We start from the raw sequence: 19,417 nt of genomic DNA, 5'->3' as shown, positions 1-19,417 counted from the left end.
TTCACTGTTCCTCTGGAAACCTGTTGGCTCTTAATTCTCTGGCTGCAACACCGGAGCAAGAAACATGTTGCAGCATCAGTGGTTCAAATCAGGGATGGCGCTGTTCACCAATCCACGGTTCAGATCTTTTTAGTTTTGGAGTCGGGTTTTTGGTTTGGTGTATATTGTTGATGTTGAAAACACCCTGAGAACTATATCAGGGCTCCAGACTGCCACCAAAATGGTCACATTTTTGACCTTTTTTTCAGTGTGTACGGGTAAAAATTTCATCTGGTCGCGCTCGTGCGAGTGCATATATTTTAGTACTCCATCTATCACAGGCACTGTGTAAGACATTGTGGATTGAACTCGCCCTCTGTTTCACTGGCTCAGTCAGTCTCCTCCACCTGAACTCTCTGCTGTTCTGAAGAGAGAGTGCCGTCTCGTACACGTGCAGTGCGTATGCGCATCACACACCGAACTTCACAACGATACGCATTTCACTGTTTTAGAGTCAGCCTTCTCACTATAAGATTCACGCTGCTCAAATCTCTTCTGATTGGAGAGGATGCTACGTTAGAGCAGAGCTACGTTAGTTTAAAAGGGACATATCATGCTGATCCCTAATTTAATACTTACATATAATAACAATAAATTTGAAAACAAGACCTTACACCCCCTGAATTTTCAAAAAATGAGATATTGTATTTTTTCTGATATACTAGAACGAGAGGGGGGGGGGGCGGCAATAAACAGTAAAATTTAAGACATCAATTCCTGGGGAGGGGACATAAAAATAAATGCTATATTTTTTTTTGCTGTGTTTCTGTATATTGTGATATCAAACAGTGACTATAATCATGTCATTGTTCCTTTGATGATCTTTTCAGTATTTTATCGTCAAACAGTGTGTTTTAAGAAGCATGACTTGTATTATAGCATTTAAAAAACATTACTATGCTATTAGAAAATTCATTACAACTGATTTTTTTTTTTTTGGGGGGGGGGGGGGGGGGGGGGGGGGGGGGGGGGGGGGGCAACTTTATGGAAGGGGGGGGCATGACCCCTGCGTCCTCCCCAGCATTTGCGCCTATGGATCACAGAAGCATACTTAAAGTTAGGGGACAATCAGGAGAAATCTCAAGCCAGGAGAACAGCGGTAGAAAGGGTTAAAAAATGGGAGACTCCCTCCATATACAGGTATAAGTAACAAGTTCATGTATGACACAGATTGACAAAGATGAAAACTTAAGACATTTTTTCTATCATTTTAGGTTAGTTTTAGTAAGTCTTGTAAACTCAGTCAGAGTTTTAGTCATTGTTTTATGTAAAGCCTCGTTTTTATTTTTTATTTTATTTATTTTTTCAACGTAAATGTTTTGCCAACTATAAAACCCTGATATGTATACACATACATGTCTGTTGTTATTATTTGCTTTTGTTTAAGAAGCATTTTTATTATTTATTATCTTCTATTAAAGTTACATAAAAGAAATAACCTGTTTTGTCAGCCAGACCTTGTTGCAGACAAACTTCATATTTACAGCAAAATATTTAGCAAAATCATAGCTAGAGTTACTACACACAAATAAAACAATAAATAAATAAATAAATAGATAGATAAATAGATGGTGCGACCATCTGAGAACGTTGGCTGCACCAGTGCTACCAGTTTTTTTTGGGAATTCCCATTTACAAACCAACTTACAAGATGTGCAAGCAAACCCCCCCCCCTTCAAATAGAAAAACGTGCATGGAGAGTTTTCTGGGTGGGTCGGGGAGTATGCTTCTTGCTGTGACAGGAGCACCAGCAGAAAGTGAGGGAAGTGAAACTTGAAAGAGAATTACAAACTGACGTCTTGAAACATTTACGTTACAATTTGTACTCGGTGGTTGCAACATGGTCATTTGGTACAACTTGTATAGCAGCCCTCGGTATATCGAGTATATTGAGTATATCCCCCACCTCTCTTTACATGCAGTTGTCTGCCTGCAGCTGTGATTGAGGTGGACATGTCTACCTGTTAGTGGTTTGGATAGATTGGAAGGGCTCTCAGCATCAACTGCTCGTCAGAGTCTCTAAACTCCAAGAAGTCGCTAGACTTGTGGCTAGTCACTTTTTTGAAAAGAAGTCGCTAGAGGGGTCTGGAAAGTCGCTGTACTCCCTGGCGTTGTATGCTGATGTTTTCTGAAACACCAGGTAGATGAATTGTTTTTTGAGCTTTGAATCATTTAAAGTTATTAAAGGGACACCGGAGGGACAGAATGAAGCTTGATTAAAAACACAACACCTCGTCTCTTAACTCTGTAACGCTCATGTTTAGGGTGGATGTGACATGTATGGAGAGTTACTGAGTGCTTTTAAGCTTTTGGTGGTTTTTTATGTTTGTTCAGAGTTTTTTAGACTTTTATTTTAGGAGGTGTGAAAACCATCTCATTCTCCTCGTCTCAATGAAACAGACCAGACTCATTCATTCACTCATTCATCTGTCACATGATGATGTCTCCTTTTCTCTCTGCAGACCAACTTCAGAAGAGGTTGTCCCAACAACCTGCAGCAGTGCAGACACTACACAGCAGGAGAGCCCAGGTGACACACACACACACACACACACACACACACACACACACACACACACACACACACACACACACACACACACACACACACACACACACACACACACACACACACACACACGCGCGCGCGACATCTCATTCACTCACATGAAAAAACAAATCTCATTTCTAGAAATGTAACAATACACTCAACTCACGATTCCATACAATTCCCGACACTAGGTAAATGATGTGATTTTCTCACGATTTTCTTAACAGGGTGAGCTTGCAGACAAAATATGACTGAAAAAGATTCTGTTAAATACATCTGCAACTGCAAAACACACACCATGCAATGAATGAAAACATTAACACTTTCAAACATATCTATTTAAATGTATAAAAACTACGAAATAAATTTTCTCTAATTTTTAACAAATTAAAGAGAATTCTCTTTTTAATTCTCTGAGGTAGGGTAAACTATGCCAAACAAAGTTTGTCATTTTCTCAAAAGTGCAAGCGAAATTATATTTTATCTAGATAACTAAAAAAGAAATGAAAAAAAAGAATTTCTAACTAAATATCACATCAAAATATCTGAATGAATAATACAAATAAACAAAATCTCTTCCATGAAACAATCTCAAGTTTGCACATGTTCCTATTTTAAGCTTTACATGTTTTTTTTTAAAGAAAAACAGCCCTCTGCTGCTTGAATAGGGCATGGCAACTAATCTTTTAACTCGGCCGATCTGAATCTTCACACGTGTATTGATTTTTAACTGTCTCCTCCTCTTCCTCAGTGGTGGAGCTGCTAAGGTGGTGGTTACTGGTCTGTTGGCGGTGGGTGGAAGTGTTGGAGGGACGATCCTCTACTGCAAGTGGGACCCAAAGTTCAGAGCAACTCTGGAGAAAAATGTCCCGTACTCAGACCGGATTCTGGGTATGGCTTTAGGCCCCCCTCCTCCAGATGGCCGCCCTTCAGTCCAGAAACAGGTGAGGACTGATCCACAGGTGATCAGATGCTGATGATGTTGTTTTTGTGTTGATATAAGTAATACTATTATCTCCTTAAAGGAAAATAGACTGCAGGGGACTGAGGGGTCTTGGCAACCCTGAAGGGTTTCCATGTCCAAAACAATCTGTTAGCCATGCATTATCCTGTTTATTACCCAGATACTAACTTAAATTACAAACATTCGGACAAACAATCATTTTGAGATTATGTTATTGATTCAAATGACTTATGAGAGCAGTTTAATACGAAAAGTCAAATTGATTCGACAGCAGTCAGCGCTCCAGGGTGATGGATTCTTTTCTGCCTTTTATGGTGAAGTCAGCTTTAAACTGTCCTCATTCAACTCTGCTTCTTCTTTAAGCTCAGTGGTTGATTAAGCTTTAAACAGAAGCAAAATAACCATAACAGTTCTAACAGTAGGGCATGTTTCAGACTCAGTTTTAAACATAATGATGCTGACAGAAGCTTGTGTTTCAGTCCAAGGTAAAACCAGTATGATGCTAACAGAAGCTCATGTGTTAGCCCTTGTTTAAACCAATATGATGCTGACAGAAGCTTGTGTTTCAGCCCGAGTTTAAATCAATATGATGCTAACAGAAGCTCATGTTTTAGCCCCAGTTTTAATCAATATAATGCTAACAGAAGCTCATGTTTTAGCCCCAGTTTAAATCAGTATGATGCTAGCAGAAAAATTTTTTTTAGCCTGAGTTTAAATCAAAATGATGCTAACAGAAGCTCAAATTTTAGCCCGGGTATAAATCAATACAATGCTAACAGAAGCTCATGTTTAAGTCCCAGGTTTAATCATTATTATGCTAGCAGAAGCTTAAATTTTAGCTTAGTTTAAATCAATATGATGCTAACAGAAGCTCATGTTTTAGTCCCAGGTTTAATCATTATTATGCTAGCAGAAGCTTAAATTTTTAGCTTAGTTTAAATCAATATAATGCTAACAGAAGCTCATGTTTAAGTCCCAGGTTTAATCAGTATGATGCTAGCAGAAGCTTAAATTTTAGCTTAGTTTAAATCAATATGATGCTAACAGAAGCTCATGTTTTAGTCCCAGGTTTAATCATTATTATGCCAGCAGAAGCTTAAATTTTTAGCTTAGTTTCAATCAATATGATGCTAACAGAAGCTAATGTTTTAGCCCCATGTTACATCAGTATGATGCTAGCGGAAGCTTATATTTTGGCCAGAGTTTTAACCAATATGATGCTGATAGAAGCTCATGTTTTGCCCCAGTAATAACCATTGTCATGCTAACAGAAGCACATGTTAAAGCCACAGTTTTAACCAATATGATGCTTAGAGAGGCTAGTGTTTACACTCCAGTTCCAACTATTTATTTGCTGCCAGAAGCCCATGTTTTAGCCACCTTTTTAGCATACTGTGCTTACAGAAGCCCATGTTTTAGCCTCCTTTTTAGCACACTGTGCTTACAGAAGCCCATGTTTTAGCCACCTTTTTAGCACACTGTGCTTACAGAAGCCCATGTTTTAGCCACCTTTTTAGCACACTGTGCTTACAGAAGCCCATGTTTTTGCCCCAGTTTTAAATGATATGATTCTAACTGAAGCTCATGTTTTAGACCTGCTTTTTTACTTTTACGATGCTAACAGAAGCCTATTTTTGGCCACAGTTTAAACCAATGTGATACTACTAAAAGCTCATCTTTTAGCCCAAGTTTAAACTAATATGATACTAACAGAAGCTTGTGTTTTAGTCCCATTTTTTTTCAATGTGATGCTAACAGAAGCTAACAGTTTGTCATTTCCTTACACTCTGTGGTCTTAACAAGCAGAAGCTAAACTCTCTGAACTCAGATTTATCCAGAGTGACATGCGATCAGTCTGCCTCTGACATTGCTCATGTTATTAAAAGTTAACAACCATCATCGAGTAGTTTGGACCAATCAGAACCAAGCATTCCTCGCAGACAGACAATGAGTGAAAAAGCTGGGTAATGGACAAAGCTAATCGTGATCGGGGAACATTTTACGCGGTTGTTTCTGTGATTTTCCTCCAAGCTAAATACTTGACTGTTGAGTAAAGTTCCCTTTTGTGGTTCTGTGTTGAAGTCCTGTGGCAGTGACTCAGCCTGTCCATGGAGCACATTTCCTCTTCCAGCGTTTCTGTTTGAATTCGTGTTTAGAAAATGTGAAAGGCTCACATCATCTCCATTGAACTTTATGATCACTGGTATGAATAGTTCTTTGAGCTTTCCTTTAAGGGAGTTTTCAAATGTAGCTTTACTTACAGATAACGTGCTCCATCCAGTGTTTCAGACATGTTTGCACTTCAGATCAGCCTCTCCAGGGCCGCAGAGACAGGATCAGTTCATGTTCTGTGCTTGAATCCAAATACATAAAACCTGATGAGCCTAACAGGGGTCTGTTACACCTTCTGCTCTCTCTGACCCTCAGGTGGAGGTGGCCCAGCCCCCGTCCATGATGGAGAGACAGATGAAGGCGTCCAAATCCAAGCCAGAGAAGAAGGTGAAGGAGGTGAAGGAGGCCGCAGAGAGTCCAGCAGCAGAGAGCGGACTGGTTCCTGCTGCAGCTGTACAGAGCCTGGAGGGTCAGTCCTGTTTATAACATTTATATAACACTCTGTGAGTGTGTGTGTGTGTGTGTGTGTGTGTGTGTGTGTGTGTGTGTGTGTGTGTGTGTGTGTGTGTGTGTGTGTGTGTGTGTGTGTGTGTGTGTGTGTGTGTGTGTGTGTGTGTGTGTGTGTGTGTGTGTGTGGACACTGACTCACACAGTCTCATGCAGACAGTTCAGGAGGATCAGAAGAGATTTGTTATATTATAACACATTTCTGTTATTATTAATTACCAATCAATAAGAAATTACAGATCTGTTATTGTGTAGCATTGTTACACCTCAGCAGACTACAGGTGAGAGCGTCCAATCAGACGACAGCTGGCGGTCACTCTGGACCATATTGTGTGTGTCTGTGTGCGTGTGCGAGTGTTTGTGATGAAGACGTGGTGTGTGTAATGCTGCCTGTGTTGTCTTCCTGCAGACATCAGAGGGGGTAAGCTGTGATCTGTTGTTCTGTAGTGTGTCAGTAGAAAGAAGTGTTGGTGTTAAGCTCCATTACACAGGCTGCAGCACACAGCTAGCTAAAATATGCTCAGTGTTAGTGAATTAGTTTTTAATTTCCTCCCTTATTCTAACTCGTAGTTCACCTTGTGTTTTGCTTGTGGCATTACCATAAAGTGTATACTCTGTTAGCTCTCTGTTAGGCAGTGAACTCATGTTTACCAAAGTCTGCAGCAAAGCTTCTCTTCCTTGATCTCTGGATTTCTGTCCATACAGAACAACTGTTGGACACAAGCTCTGACTCATCATACATATCCAATAATCTGCATTTAGGAGCAATGAAACACAGAGACCAAAGCTGTTGTCCAACAATTTGATTTAAATTTTATCATTGATGTGATGCTGTACTTTGAGACACACAACGTTTCCCTACAGTAGCTCACAGTTCAGTTCATGTTAAAATGTGACCCGTGATAGGGACCAGAGGGTGCTGTGAGCAAACAGGAGCTAAATAGCTAGCATAAGAGCATGTGGTAGGAGAATAACATGAGACATGACGGTATACTGCAGTTCTAAAAATCCATACCACCATAAAGTAGGCTGACGATATACTGTGGACACTGCTATATCATCCAGCAATACTTCTGTGGTCTCATTGGTTACTGATTGTTTCTTTTACTTGTAGTTTAATGTCATGCATCTGTATCTCTGTAAAGAAAACTTAAGAAACCTGTTCCATGTCCCGTAAATCAGGAGTTCCCATACTTTTAAGCCTGCGAAAGTAACAGTGCCAAAGACTGGCGACCCCCACAATTACTGTCGAGTCAATTTGCTAAAGAACTTAGTACAATTAAATCATTGTTGGTCTAAAATATTAAATAAGGTAGTATTTGATAAGGTAGTATTAAAATAAAGGGTTAAAAAGGTGTCTTAATTATTAGATTTCATCCAATTTGCAACTAAATATAGATAAACGACTTGATTTGAGTTGTTTTGATTTATTTATGTATTTATTTTTATATCTCTCAAGCTGGCACAAATGTTTATTCATAAATCATGAATCCATACAATCTTAGGTGGATAAATAGAACATTTAGGTGAAAATATCACTAGGAATCGATTAAAAGGCTTAGATTTCCTGCCGGAGGGTTTGACCGTCTTCGTCTGACGCACCTGAAGCAGGTGAGGAGTGCTCACCGAAGTGTGCCAGACGGCGCTCCTTTAAAGTTTTACGGCTAAAAAGAGTCGCTGTGCAGAGAATAAACTGCAGAAAACCAAATAGGCAGCCGGTAAGAAATGCTAACCTTCGGGCGTATCTGTTACAGCGGTGAATTTGTCTATGATAGTGCCGACACGGGCGTGCCCCGGGTCTGTGCTCAGCACGAGTGCCCCGTGTCTCTTTGTTCTCCGTCATAATTGTTTGTCCTCCTTATTTCAATAAATGAGAATAATACCACGGTGAAAATGATAGAATCGTTTATAGATCTGTCATGATCACGGGGTCACGTCACGGAGCTGAGGTGAATAAGAACATCAAGTGTTTGCCTGCTGATATTCCACAAGAGGGCGGCATTTAGCTTCATATTAATTAGTGACATTTGATGTCTACATGTTGTATATTTGTAAGTATTGTTAATGGATAAAGATGCACCCTATCTGGAGTAAGACTAGGATTCTGAATCATCTGGCGACCTCCCCTCGGCGTTCTGTGACCCCTACTTTGGGAACCCCTGCCGTAAATCATACAGATAATGTTGTGGGTTTGACCCTGTCAGGCTTCTGTGTTGTTAGACTGTAGTTTATAGCCCAGAACACTGTGATCCATGTTCCTGACAGTAGGTTCCTGTGTTTGCTCTGACCCCTGAGTGTGTTCCTGCTGCTGTAGTTCCCACACAGTAACAGGTTTTAGACTCTGGCAGAGCACCGCTGAGGTTTATCATCAGGATGTGTTCATGTTGAGGGTTTGCACTGCAAAAACTGAAATCTGACCAAGTGTTTGTCGTATTTAAGTTAAAAAAAGTCTTATTACTTAGATAATTAGATAATAATATGAGCTGGATTCACCTGACAGGTCCATAAAAATGTCTTATTCCAGGTTAATAAAAGACAAATAGGACATCTGAATTACTTTCAGTAAATTAAGCAAAAGTAAGAATGACAATAAAGTTTTAATACAAGAAACTAAACTAAACTTAAAAAAAACTGTCAGAGCAGTCCAGGTGTCGTTTTTGTCTTGAAATGCTCGTTTTTATAAATTTCTACAGAGCTTCAGACCTGATGGTGCAAACTGTGAAACAACTTTTTAACTGATGAATCACATGAACACACAGCTTTCTGCTGGAAACAAAGAGACTTCTTCAGTGTTTTCGTTCATATTCTTTGAGAAGAAATTTTTAAAAAAGTTTTCTTATATTCTTATTGACATGTATAAGGTCTTGGTTTTGACTTGGTCTCATCCAGGTCTTGTCTTAGGTAGTGTGTTCTTGACACAACTTGAGTTTCATGAAACGTATGTCCCAAGATTACTGCAGCTGTAGTCTCAGTTTTCATTCTGAGGTCATCATGGTTCTACCACATGTTCATATTCATGCTCCCAAACTGTGTGTGTATGTGTGTGTGTGTGCTCAGAGGCTTCAGCAGAGGCGACCCACATCATCTCAGCGATGGGTGAGGCCCCATCAGTCCCTGCTCCATGTGACACTGAGTCAGCAGCGGTCAAAGGTAAGACACCTGAACAACACATGGGCAGCACCACCTGCGTGCATTTACACACCTGAGTTTGAGACGTTTATTCTTGTGTGCATGTGTGTAGAGGAGTGTACAGAGTGCCATCACCATGACGACAGCGCAGTATCAGCGGCTGAATCTGCGGCTCCTGCAGCTGAACCTCTGAGAGAAAGACCAGAAGAGGAAGTGACGGCCAGACTGGCTCAGCAGGACCTGGAGGAGCAGGATGTGATCGCAGGTATGTCCTCCACTCTGAGACTGACTGTTTCATAAACACACACAGGACCTTTCTGACCGGACACCATCAGAGCTAAAGCAACAGCACAAGCCTGAGACGACGAGCAGCCTATAGGACGTCAGTCCCTGAATCCATCAGCATCAGTCAGCAGAGCACAGAGTACAAGCCTGTGCAGAGAGTGAACAGATGACCTGAGGCTGAGCCTTCCTCCAGTGTGTGCTTGATTCACAGTCTGAAGAGAAGACTGACCAGGACTGAACAAGAACCAAAGAAATAAGAAAAGAGCAGAGTTTGAAAAACATCATCTGAGAGCAGACTCTGTGTGGAGCTAGCCTGTGTTTACACTGAAAGGATGGTGCACTGGATAGAGAGGGGCTGACATCAGGTCTCAGGGCAGCATGAGCAGATCATTGACCCGCTCAGTTTAACCATGTCTTCTCTGTCTATATATGACGTGTCCTCTGTGTCTAATTACAGGGCTTTTCATAGGTGTTAAAAAAGTCTTCTCTGAAATCAAATCATTTGACTTTAAGGCCTTGAAATGGCTACAATTCTCATAAAATCTCAAATGTCTTGAGTAGGATTTTAGAATGTCTTAAAAATGTGTTAAAGTTACTTTTACCCAAAACGAATGCATGACTTTCAGTCTGGCTTTTTAATGTTTGATTTTTGAGGATGCTATAACATAAAACAGCCTGCACAGAATTTATTGAGCACAACCAGCTAGTGTGCTGTGCGCCCCACAGCGGTGTGTTACAGTCTGTGGTTACAGTAGAGCTGTGATTAAATTTAAATACTTTGCAAGTAATTCCCTGCCTTCCCGGGGTTTGACATTATAACAGACCCGCTGCTCAGGGGGCGCAGCTGAAAGGCTGACTGTGCACTCCACTGGCCACTGGAGTCAGTTAAAATAATGCCCTTAAAAATAAACACATAAAAACATCGTTTTCATATGAGAGCATGCTGTTGTTTGGTCAGTGATCAGTGTGAGATCATGTTGTTTTTGACAAAAAGTGGCGTTTGAGTCCATTTAAAACCAATCCTCCTCACAGCACATTTAAAGTGGTGGGGCCAATAAACTTGATTTGATCCACCTTAATTTCGACCCCTCGTATTCACTATGGTTTTAAAACAGACCTGCAGAGACCCTGTGTTTATGACGTGTCCCTCTCCTCTGTGTCTTGTAGCGATCTCTGTCAGTCTGGAGGAGTCTCTTGCGAGCTCGGCCAAAGCGACTCTGCAGGCTATTGGAGCTCAGGAAGCTGCTCTGCAGGCAGTCACACGGCACACAATGAAACTGAAGGAGGCCATGGAGGCAGAGGTACACACACCAGACTTCACCTGCTCTGTCTCAGCTTGTCGTCCTGCTCTGTGACTCCTGTGATAAACATGCTGACAGTCTGTACCTATGCAGTGACCATGAGCTGTACCTGCAGGTTCCCCCTCAGGAGAAGTCGGCTCAGTGGAAAGATCTGGAAACATCTCTGTCTGAGAGAAACGCTGCTGTGGATGACGCTGCAGCCTCTCTGGCTAAAGCCAAGTAAGACACACACTCACATGCACATGTGTGCAACCTCTGTCAGTGACCCTTGTCTGAAGATGTTTAGGCCTCACAGGGAGGGGGGTCGTTTCCTGTTAGACCTCAGTTAAAGAAGTTCCAAGCCATAGAAGACACTTAAGTCTTCAGGACATGCTGAAGAACTCACATCAGGGATTTTAGTCTGCTTCTGGTCTTAGTGAGTCTAGATCTGTTGGAGGTCTCTGTGTCTGAAAGCAGTGTTTCTCAAATTTTTTCAGACCAAGGACCACTTATTCCCCCAGAAAACTCTTGCAGACCGGCACGAGCTAAATAGCCCAACAACACCCCAGAGAACAAACTCATATGTTATAAACTCAAATCATACATGTTACAACTTGCTAGGGCTGCAACTAATGATTATTTTGAAAATGGATTGTACGCCATTTATTTTTTTTTGATTAAAATTATACATTTTATGTCTTTAATTCCCTTTATTCAGAATAAGTTTTTTTTTTTCAAAATGACAGACTTGAGTAAAAAAGTGAACTCATTTCCTCATAGTATAGTGTTTTGTTTGTTGTTTTCTTTTAGAATGAGGGAGAAAATGGGCCTTAAAAATCTGAGTTGAACTACATTACTGATACATTATTCCAAAATACTTGAAATTTCTAGTATTTAAATACTTAAGTAAGTAAATTAAATTACTCAATGCGTTTATCAACCAATTTTTGTAGATTTTATCGATTTGCGTAGTAGCCGAACAACTCGCACTCCCACCCTCTCTTTTGTTGTGAGTGTTCCATTAAAAAAAACACAATTTCCTCATGGTCTTTGCAGACCACTAGGGGGCACTGGTGGACCACAATTTGAGAAACACTGTTTTAAAGTGTCTCTCAGAGAGTTGGATCGCGTGTTGAATGATGGTTTAAAGGAGGATTCCTGTTGTCCTCATGCTGTGAGGTCTTCACACGTCTTGGTTTCTGAAGAAAGGCATTTAGAATAAAACTTTATTTGTCATTGCAACAAGTACAACGAAATTGCAAAAATTGTATTTAGGAAAAGTTTAGTCTGATCTTTTCTCAAACACTTTTTTGTCCTCTGCAGCAATGCGCTGGACGGTCTGAAGTCCAAGATCGATGACTCTAAAGGGCTGAAGGTGTCAGCTGTCCGGCCTCTGGTTTTAGCAGCAGAGGAGAATCTCCACAACATGGTAGTGGATCTGGACAAAGCTGTTACCAAGGTAGGCACAGCATCATCATCATCATCACCATCATCATCATCATCATCATAAACAACAACAGTGTGATCTGGATCAGAGAGACCTGGTTCTAAATCTGTGGATTAGATCAGATAGAGTACAGATTTTAAAGATCACACCAACTGGACTACCAGACCTGTACCGCATTCACACACTCTGAGACTATTGACCCCCTGAAACCACGTGGTTACTATAACAGTAGTAAGCACAGCAGCATGTTTGTGTCACTGGCTGTGATCATCTTCTTTCTACTGATTCAGCCAATGGTTAAAGCTCATGTCAGCCTCCTCCTGCCTTTTACTACAACAGGAGATAACCATGGTTGAAAATGTAGTGGGAAATCATGGACACGATTCATTAATCAAGCACTGGCATTCAGCAGATCACATGTCTCATTTGCTGCCCAGGTGAGGGCGGGTGGACACTTATTTATTCATCCAATAAAGGTTGAATACAAAGAGACCCGTTGAGAATAAAACATCTTTCCTGGAAAAGACAGGCAGCAGCAAAGTTACATGATTACAACAGACACAAATACACATCACACTCAAAACAAGTGTACTCAAGATATTTTACGTTAGACAGAACATCTGCAGATAATTGGATCTGCCTCCAAATGATTCAGGGTTCCCCGGTTCAGTCCTGACCCTGGGAACGGACAGCAACACAAGATCTTATATAAGATAAGGAAGATTATGATACATTGTCCCCACAAACTGAAACTCACAGCTGCTACATGCTGAATATAGAATGTTTTTTCACTCTGTAAGATGAAGTGTTTCATGAAGCACTCATGTTCCTCTGTACAGGCTCAGCAGTGAGACTGAAGTAACTGAATGACTGTTTCACAATGCTACACAGTAGTAATGATCAAATGTTAGTAAGGATGGGTACCTTCCACATTTGAAATGATATGGTACTGATTCCCTGTACTTAGCAACCACCATCGGTACTCAATGGTACCAATTTTTGGTACTTTTTTCTGTTTATGTGGTATTAAATATAACTTTGTTAAATAATAAAATCTCAAAGTTTTTTGATTTAACATATCTATTCTTCAATATATAACCTTGCAATGCAGTGTTCATGTCCAGCATGGAAAACCTCCTATTCTTTAATTCCCTTACAGTCACATGGATGTGTTTAGGTACCTCAACGTAGTACCTTTTGATTTTAAAGGACAAGTTCAGTTCATTCAGCTTTTACATTGTTTATAGAATGAAGTAGAACAAAATACTCACCCAGAAGGCTTTCCTGATCCAAGCAGTGTTTTGGGAGATATTTAGATCCAAAATCATGCAGCGGACGTCCGTATAATGGGATCCATCAGGGCACAGACAGCGCCGCTCCTAAAACTGCATTAATCGTCCAAAAACTCATGTTTTTCACCAATATTCCATCATGGTCTGCTCCTGGTTAGTCCTCTGCTGCAGTCTGTGTCACTACAGACAGCGCTGTGTGGCTGTACTGACTATCCTTTAAGTAGATCAGTACTCTGTGCTACAGACAGAATTTTGGTACCCATCCCTAAACATAAGTGACGTTACTTAAAGTTTGTTACATTAAGACGGTTCTGTCAAAGTTGTGATCTCCTAACAGACAATAGCCTCCTGTGCCCTGATGCATGCTGGTCAAAGTGTAAGAGAGGACATGTGGATCCAGACCGATGCGTGTACAGCTGATCTGTACTTCATATGACCGTACAAAAACTGGCTGTTAGTTGTACAGAGTTGTTGTATGAATATGTTTTCCACATTAATAGAGCCAGATGGAAACTGAGTATTTTGTGTGGAGTACGAGCAGTCCACAGTCACGCACTAAAATTTGGGCCCTTTAATTTTTTTCAACTTGATTTTATTTTGTGCAATCTTTGAATTTTAATTTGCTGTTTTTTTATTTTGCAAAATTTTGTTACACCTGTACAAAATAGAAACTTGAAGAAGAGACCTGGGGGATTGATGTGGATCATAACAGAGCAGACTGATCACAGCATGATGACTTGGTCTGGTCTGGCTGTGGTCAGGTGTAAAAACAGATCCGATATCTTTAGTCTGAAAACTGTGGAGCAGCAGTTTTTCTTCTTTCTGTAATACTCCCTGCAGACAGACTGAAAACACTTCAGTGTGTGATACTCTGTGTGACTCTCCCTCTCCCTGTGTAGATGCACTCTGCGGAGTCGGAGGCAAAGATCGTCTCTCAGTACAGCGAGCTGGTGAATGAAGCTAAACTTCAGTTCCAGAAAGAAGTGAGCAGCCTGACCCCAGAGATCCAGGCCAACTGGAAGTCCCTGAGTAAGACAGACACGCACACACACATTGTCACATTCTCACATGAACAGATTAGTAAAGATGTTTTTTTGTTTGTGTGTGTGTGTTAGCCGGTAAGCTGTCCCCAGATGACCTGAACGCCCTGATTGCTCACGCTCACCGTCGGATCGACCAGCTGAACAGAGAGCTGGCAGAGCAGAGGGTCAGAGAGCAGATCCACATCGACGCGGCGCTGGAGCAGCAGAAACTGGAGGACCAGAGAGCTCTGGAGAAGGCCGTGAACACGTCACTGCAGCACGTCAGAGAGGAGGCCCGCCTGGAGCAGGAGAGGAAGGTAGAGACACGAAAACACCTCAGAAAGTTACCTGCTGCAGAGCCAGGCTGAGACTCAAAACCTGTGTGTGTGTGTGTGTGTGTGTGTGTGTGTGTGTGTGTGTGTGTGTGTGTGTGTGTGTGTGTGTGTGTGTGTGTGTGTGTGTGTGTGTGTGTGTGTGTGTGTGTGTGTGTAGCTGTCTGAGCTCAGGGATGTGATGGAGGCAGAGATGAGGACTCAGCTGCGGCGCCAAGCGGCTGCTCACACAGACCATGTCCGAGATGTCCTCAAAGTCCAGGAGGCGGAGCTTCGAGCTGATGCAGAGCAGGTGAGTCTGTAACGTGCTGTGATGCATTCAGGAGCTGAAAGACCTGTATGTTAGGGCTGGGTGATTAATTGGAAAATAATCAAAACCGACATTGAGAGCTTTCAGCTGATGTAACACTGCTGTAAAAATACACCACTGTTTGGCTGCAAGAAAACCAGCAGAGGAAGAAGAAGTTACCTTGTGACACTGTCCCAGTTCACTGCACACAGCACAACTACAAGCAAACTCAGAAATTGGATAATTAGGTTGCATGTAAACAGCTTAGTCAGGCTGAGCATAGCTCGATCCACACATCTAGATAAGATTTGTCTTCAAATTTCCTGAAGTTAGACACTTCTCTGGACTGTTTTGGTGAATGTGGCCTATACTGAGTCTAAAAAGACATTTTTTTCACTGAATATTGGCCAAGCACTTGATTAGATTTCTTTTTTTTTCCAGGGTGGAATGTTTTTTTCCCCTTCAGATGAACCCAAACTTGTTCGATACACATGCAGGTTCTTTTAACAAAAAGAACAGTGTCGCCTATTGTAGCAGATCGTTTTTTCTGCATGTATACACAGACAAGATTAGACCTCCCCCCCCGGTGGGACTTTATGATCAAGCTATGACCTTAGTCAGAGAGCTACGTGCAAATGTACAGACTGTCCCACCTGCTCCACAAAGTATGTTAACGTGCAGCTTAGAAAATCAGACTATGAGCGTAGTCAGCACGAAATCAGACGATTAAAGTGATACCCCGGGATGGAACAAGTTGGGTCCTATCACAAAGTTTAGGGCAGAAATGACCCCTACAGCAGTGTTTTTGTGCAGCAGAAGCCCAGAGCGCTCACACCAAACACCCCCTCCCTGTTCCTCTGCCAGTTTCCTCTGCACTCAGACGGGGCCATATTTTACTTGACCAAAAACACAAATAAACGGACTCCCACCAAAAAAATCTGATATGGGTCTGCATTCACGCTTTATTTTGAGAATTTTCAGCGCGTTACTTTCACACAAAAACACAGCTAAATAAGGCTCTAGTTCTCATCGTGTCTCTTCGTCCTGGCAGACTACCTGCGTTTGTTTATATCTGGCACACCGCGCGCGTGGACTGATGCACTAAGCGGTGAGCGCCTCGTAGCCAGCTGTGGCTCTGCAGTGGAGGTAGCGCCGTTTTACGACACGATGAGAACTAGAGCTTTATTTAGCGGTGCTTATGTGTGAAATTAACGCGCTGAAAATTCTCAAAATAAAGCGTGAATGCAGACCCATATCAGATTTTTTTGGTGGCAGTCCGTTTATTCGTGTTTTCGGTCAAGTAAAATATGGCCCCGTCTGAGTGCAGAGGAAACCGGCAGAGGAACAGGGAGGGGGTGTTTGGTGTGAGCGCTCTGGGCTTCTGCTGCACAAAAACACTGCTGTAGGGGTAATTTCTGCCCTAAACCTTGTGATAGGACCCAACTTGTTCCATCCCGGAGTATCACTTTAAGCTTCATGTAAACAACCCAGTCAGACCCAGTCAAAGCACCTAGATGAGATGATTTCTACATTAACACCATAGAGTTTAAATTATTCATTCTGCTTGCAAGAATTACAAGTTCCCTGTTTTCCCTTTTTTAAAGATTTTTTTTCACAAAACATTTCTGTCGTAGCTAATGTGCATTTTTGTTTTCATTGTTTCAATAAGTAACACTCATTTTTTCATCTGTGCATGTTCATTTCAGTTACTTGTTTTGGAATTATCCAGATATTTACTGAATAAACTTGAGGTGGGAGTAGGATAATTGTGCATTAACCGAAATTAAGGTAGACGGTTCACTTAATTCTGATCTGGATTTTTAATAATACTGCATTTTATTTAAAAGAGCCTTTCAGAACACTCAAGGACACTTTAAAGTATTTACAAACCTACTTAAAAATACAATCACATTAGAGATAAATAATACAAACTAACAGGAGTGACATGAAGTTAAAATGTAGCAGCGGGAATGGAAAATTCAGATCAAAACAGATGGGATTTTGCCATAATCACCCTATTGTATGTGCTGTGTTGTGTTCAGGGGCTGGGAAGTCTGTAACATGTTTTGTGTTGTGTTCAGGAGCTGGGCAGTCTGTAACATGTTCTGTGTTGTGTTCAGGAGCTGGGCAGTCTGTAACATGTTCTGTGTTGTGTTCAGGAGCTGGGCAGTCTGTAACATGTTCTGTGTTGTGTTCAGGAGCTGGGCAGTCTGTAACATGTTCTGTGTTGTGTTCAGGAGCTGGGCAGTCTGTAACATGTTCTGTGTTGTGTTCAGGAGCTGGGCAGTAAGCTGTTGGAGCAGGAGACTCGTTTCCGGCAGCTGAGTCAGGAGCAGCTGGATAACTTTACTCTGGACATGAACTCAGCGTATGCACGACTGAAGGGCATGGAGGAGGCCATAGACAGTAAGACACATACACACAGACACACACAGACACACACTCGCAGTCCATCAGAATTTTGCACATTCTGTCCTCCGGACACTTAAAGGGGAACCCAGCCTGAGCACCTTCATAGATTCCTGCTCACAGATAAAGTTCCTGGGGGTATTGAGTGGTTCATCCTGTCACCTGCTGAGGGCGTAGGATTCCCTCAGGTGTGCCTCTGCTCTCACGCTCCTTCTTTGTCTCTGATTTCAGGTCATGTGATCGCAGAGGAGGAGGCTCGTAAAGCTCACCAGCTGTGGCTCTCTGTGGAGGCCCTCAGCTACACCCTGAAGACAGCAGACGCCGACTCCCCCTCTGTGCCTCTAGAGAGCGCCGCTCAGGCCGTGAAGGACAGCTGCAGCGACAACGACTTCGCCTTGGCCCTGTCGACAGCGTTCCCTCAGGAGTCCCTGCAGCGTGGCGTCTACAGCGAGGCTTCCCTCCGCGCTCGCTTCAACTCCCTCAGATCGCTAGCACGCCGCGTCGCACTTATCGATGAATCCCACAACTCCCTGTACCAGTACTTCCTGTCCTACATGCAGGCCGCGCTGCTCTTTGAGGAGAAACAGACAGCCCCGCCCACCCAGCTGAGCAGCGAGGACTTAGACCCATTCAAGCTGCTGTCGTACGCCAGCTACTGCTTAGAGCACGGGGATCTGGAGCTGGCGGCCAAACTGGTGAACCAGCTGAGGGGAGAGGCCCGGCGGGTGGTGGAGGACTGGCTGACGGAGGCCAGGCTCACTCTGGAGACCCGACAGGTCATCAGTCTGCTGTCTGCATACGCCAACGCTGTGGGCTTAGGAACCACGCAGGCCCCGTGAGACGCCCCCCTGTTTAACCTTAAAGGAAGAATCCACTGAAAAGCCGTGAGGTGTCAGTGTGCCCCCTGCAGGAGGTAGAGGGTCTGACATGGGGAGCAGGCTCAGTGTGTTGTTCCTTTAATGAAGCACCTGATGGATGTAATGACGCAACAGAAGTCACCTGTTTTAAGGCACTAAGTCACTGTGGACGAGTCTGTATCTAATAACGAAGAAGCTCAGTGTAGACGTATAATTCAGGCCTCAGCTTCCTTCAGGTATTTATTGTGTTCATGAATCTAACAAGCACTCGTCCTGCTGCGTTTTATTATTGTCAATACTGCACATGTTCCAATAAACATGAAAGGGAAACCTGCCTGCTGACTGTGTTCACTCAGAGGTCACTCTCTGCCTCACACACCGTACACTGTTTTACTTTTCATCAACATTTCATCAGCATTGCGTCAGGTCAGGAGTGAAAACAGCAGGAAGGATCCAAGCTGTCAGCTGTGAGCCTGCATCTGATTGGCTGATGTCTCTGGTCCAGAGAGGAGAAGAAGAATGCACTACTCATGCTGAAATTGGATCCCTTCACAGGTGGGTCGTTCAGGTCAGTAAATGCCCACCGAGACAGTCCAGCTGCAGACCTCCACTCCCAACCGACTTGCTTGGGGGCTCCACTCCTCCACCGTCAGCAGGAAGTGAAGTCAGGTTACAAAGTTGAGAAAATTTGAAATAAAAGTTGCCTTCAGAGTTACCTTGGGTAGACGTTCTGTGTTTAGATGACCTTGGTAAACCTGATTCCTCAATTGTGAAAAAAGAAAATGTATAAAATGCATGTCTTCAATAACATTCATGACCTAGTAGTGAATATATTCACTGAGGTCTACTTTTATTAGTACTGAGGTAAATGTAGCAATAGGTATCAAGAACTAGTTCCTGTT

General features: G+C 42.4%; 1 protein-coding gene across 1 annotated transcript in view; it reads left to right on the top strand.

The window, feature by feature from the left end:
* Window positions 1–18,871, top strand: part of immt (inner membrane protein, mitochondrial (mitofilin)) — a 28,857-nt gene extending 9,986 nt beyond the window's left edge. Inside the window, exons 2-14 of the mRNA XM_074674569.1 lie at window positions 2,502–2,569; window positions 3,342–3,534; window positions 5,982–6,135; window positions 9,231–9,323; window positions 9,415–9,567; window positions 10,755–10,888; window positions 11,004–11,107; window positions 12,191–12,326; window positions 14,506–14,635; window positions 14,722–14,945; window positions 15,121–15,252; window positions 17,526–17,655; window positions 17,890–18,871. Of these exons, the coding sequence (XP_074530670.1) occupies window positions 2,502–2,569; window positions 3,342–3,534; window positions 5,982–6,135; window positions 9,231–9,323; window positions 9,415–9,567; window positions 10,755–10,888; window positions 11,004–11,107; window positions 12,191–12,326; window positions 14,506–14,635; window positions 14,722–14,945; window positions 15,121–15,252; window positions 17,526–17,655; window positions 17,890–18,497 (2,259 nt within the window). The 3' untranslated portion in view covers window positions 18,498–18,871. The remainder of the gene's footprint in view (window positions 1–2,501; window positions 2,570–3,341; window positions 3,535–5,981; window positions 6,136–9,230; window positions 9,324–9,414; window positions 9,568–10,754; window positions 10,889–11,003; window positions 11,108–12,190; window positions 12,327–14,505; window positions 14,636–14,721; window positions 14,946–15,120; window positions 15,253–17,525; window positions 17,656–17,889) is intronic.
* The last annotated feature ends 546 nt before the right edge of the window (window positions 18,872–19,417 follow it).

This window comes from Halichoeres trimaculatus, unplaced genomic scaffold, assembly GCF_033239565.1.
Source record: "Halichoeres trimaculatus isolate MK-OKI-2021-1 unplaced genomic scaffold, fHalTri1.1 fHalTri1_scaffold_7, whole genome shotgun sequence".
Taxonomy (NCBI): Eukaryota; Metazoa; Chordata; class Actinopteri; order Labriformes; family Labridae; genus Halichoeres; species Halichoeres trimaculatus.
Note: the sequence above shows the minus strand (reverse complement) of the source record. Positions and strands in the feature narration are given on the sequence as shown.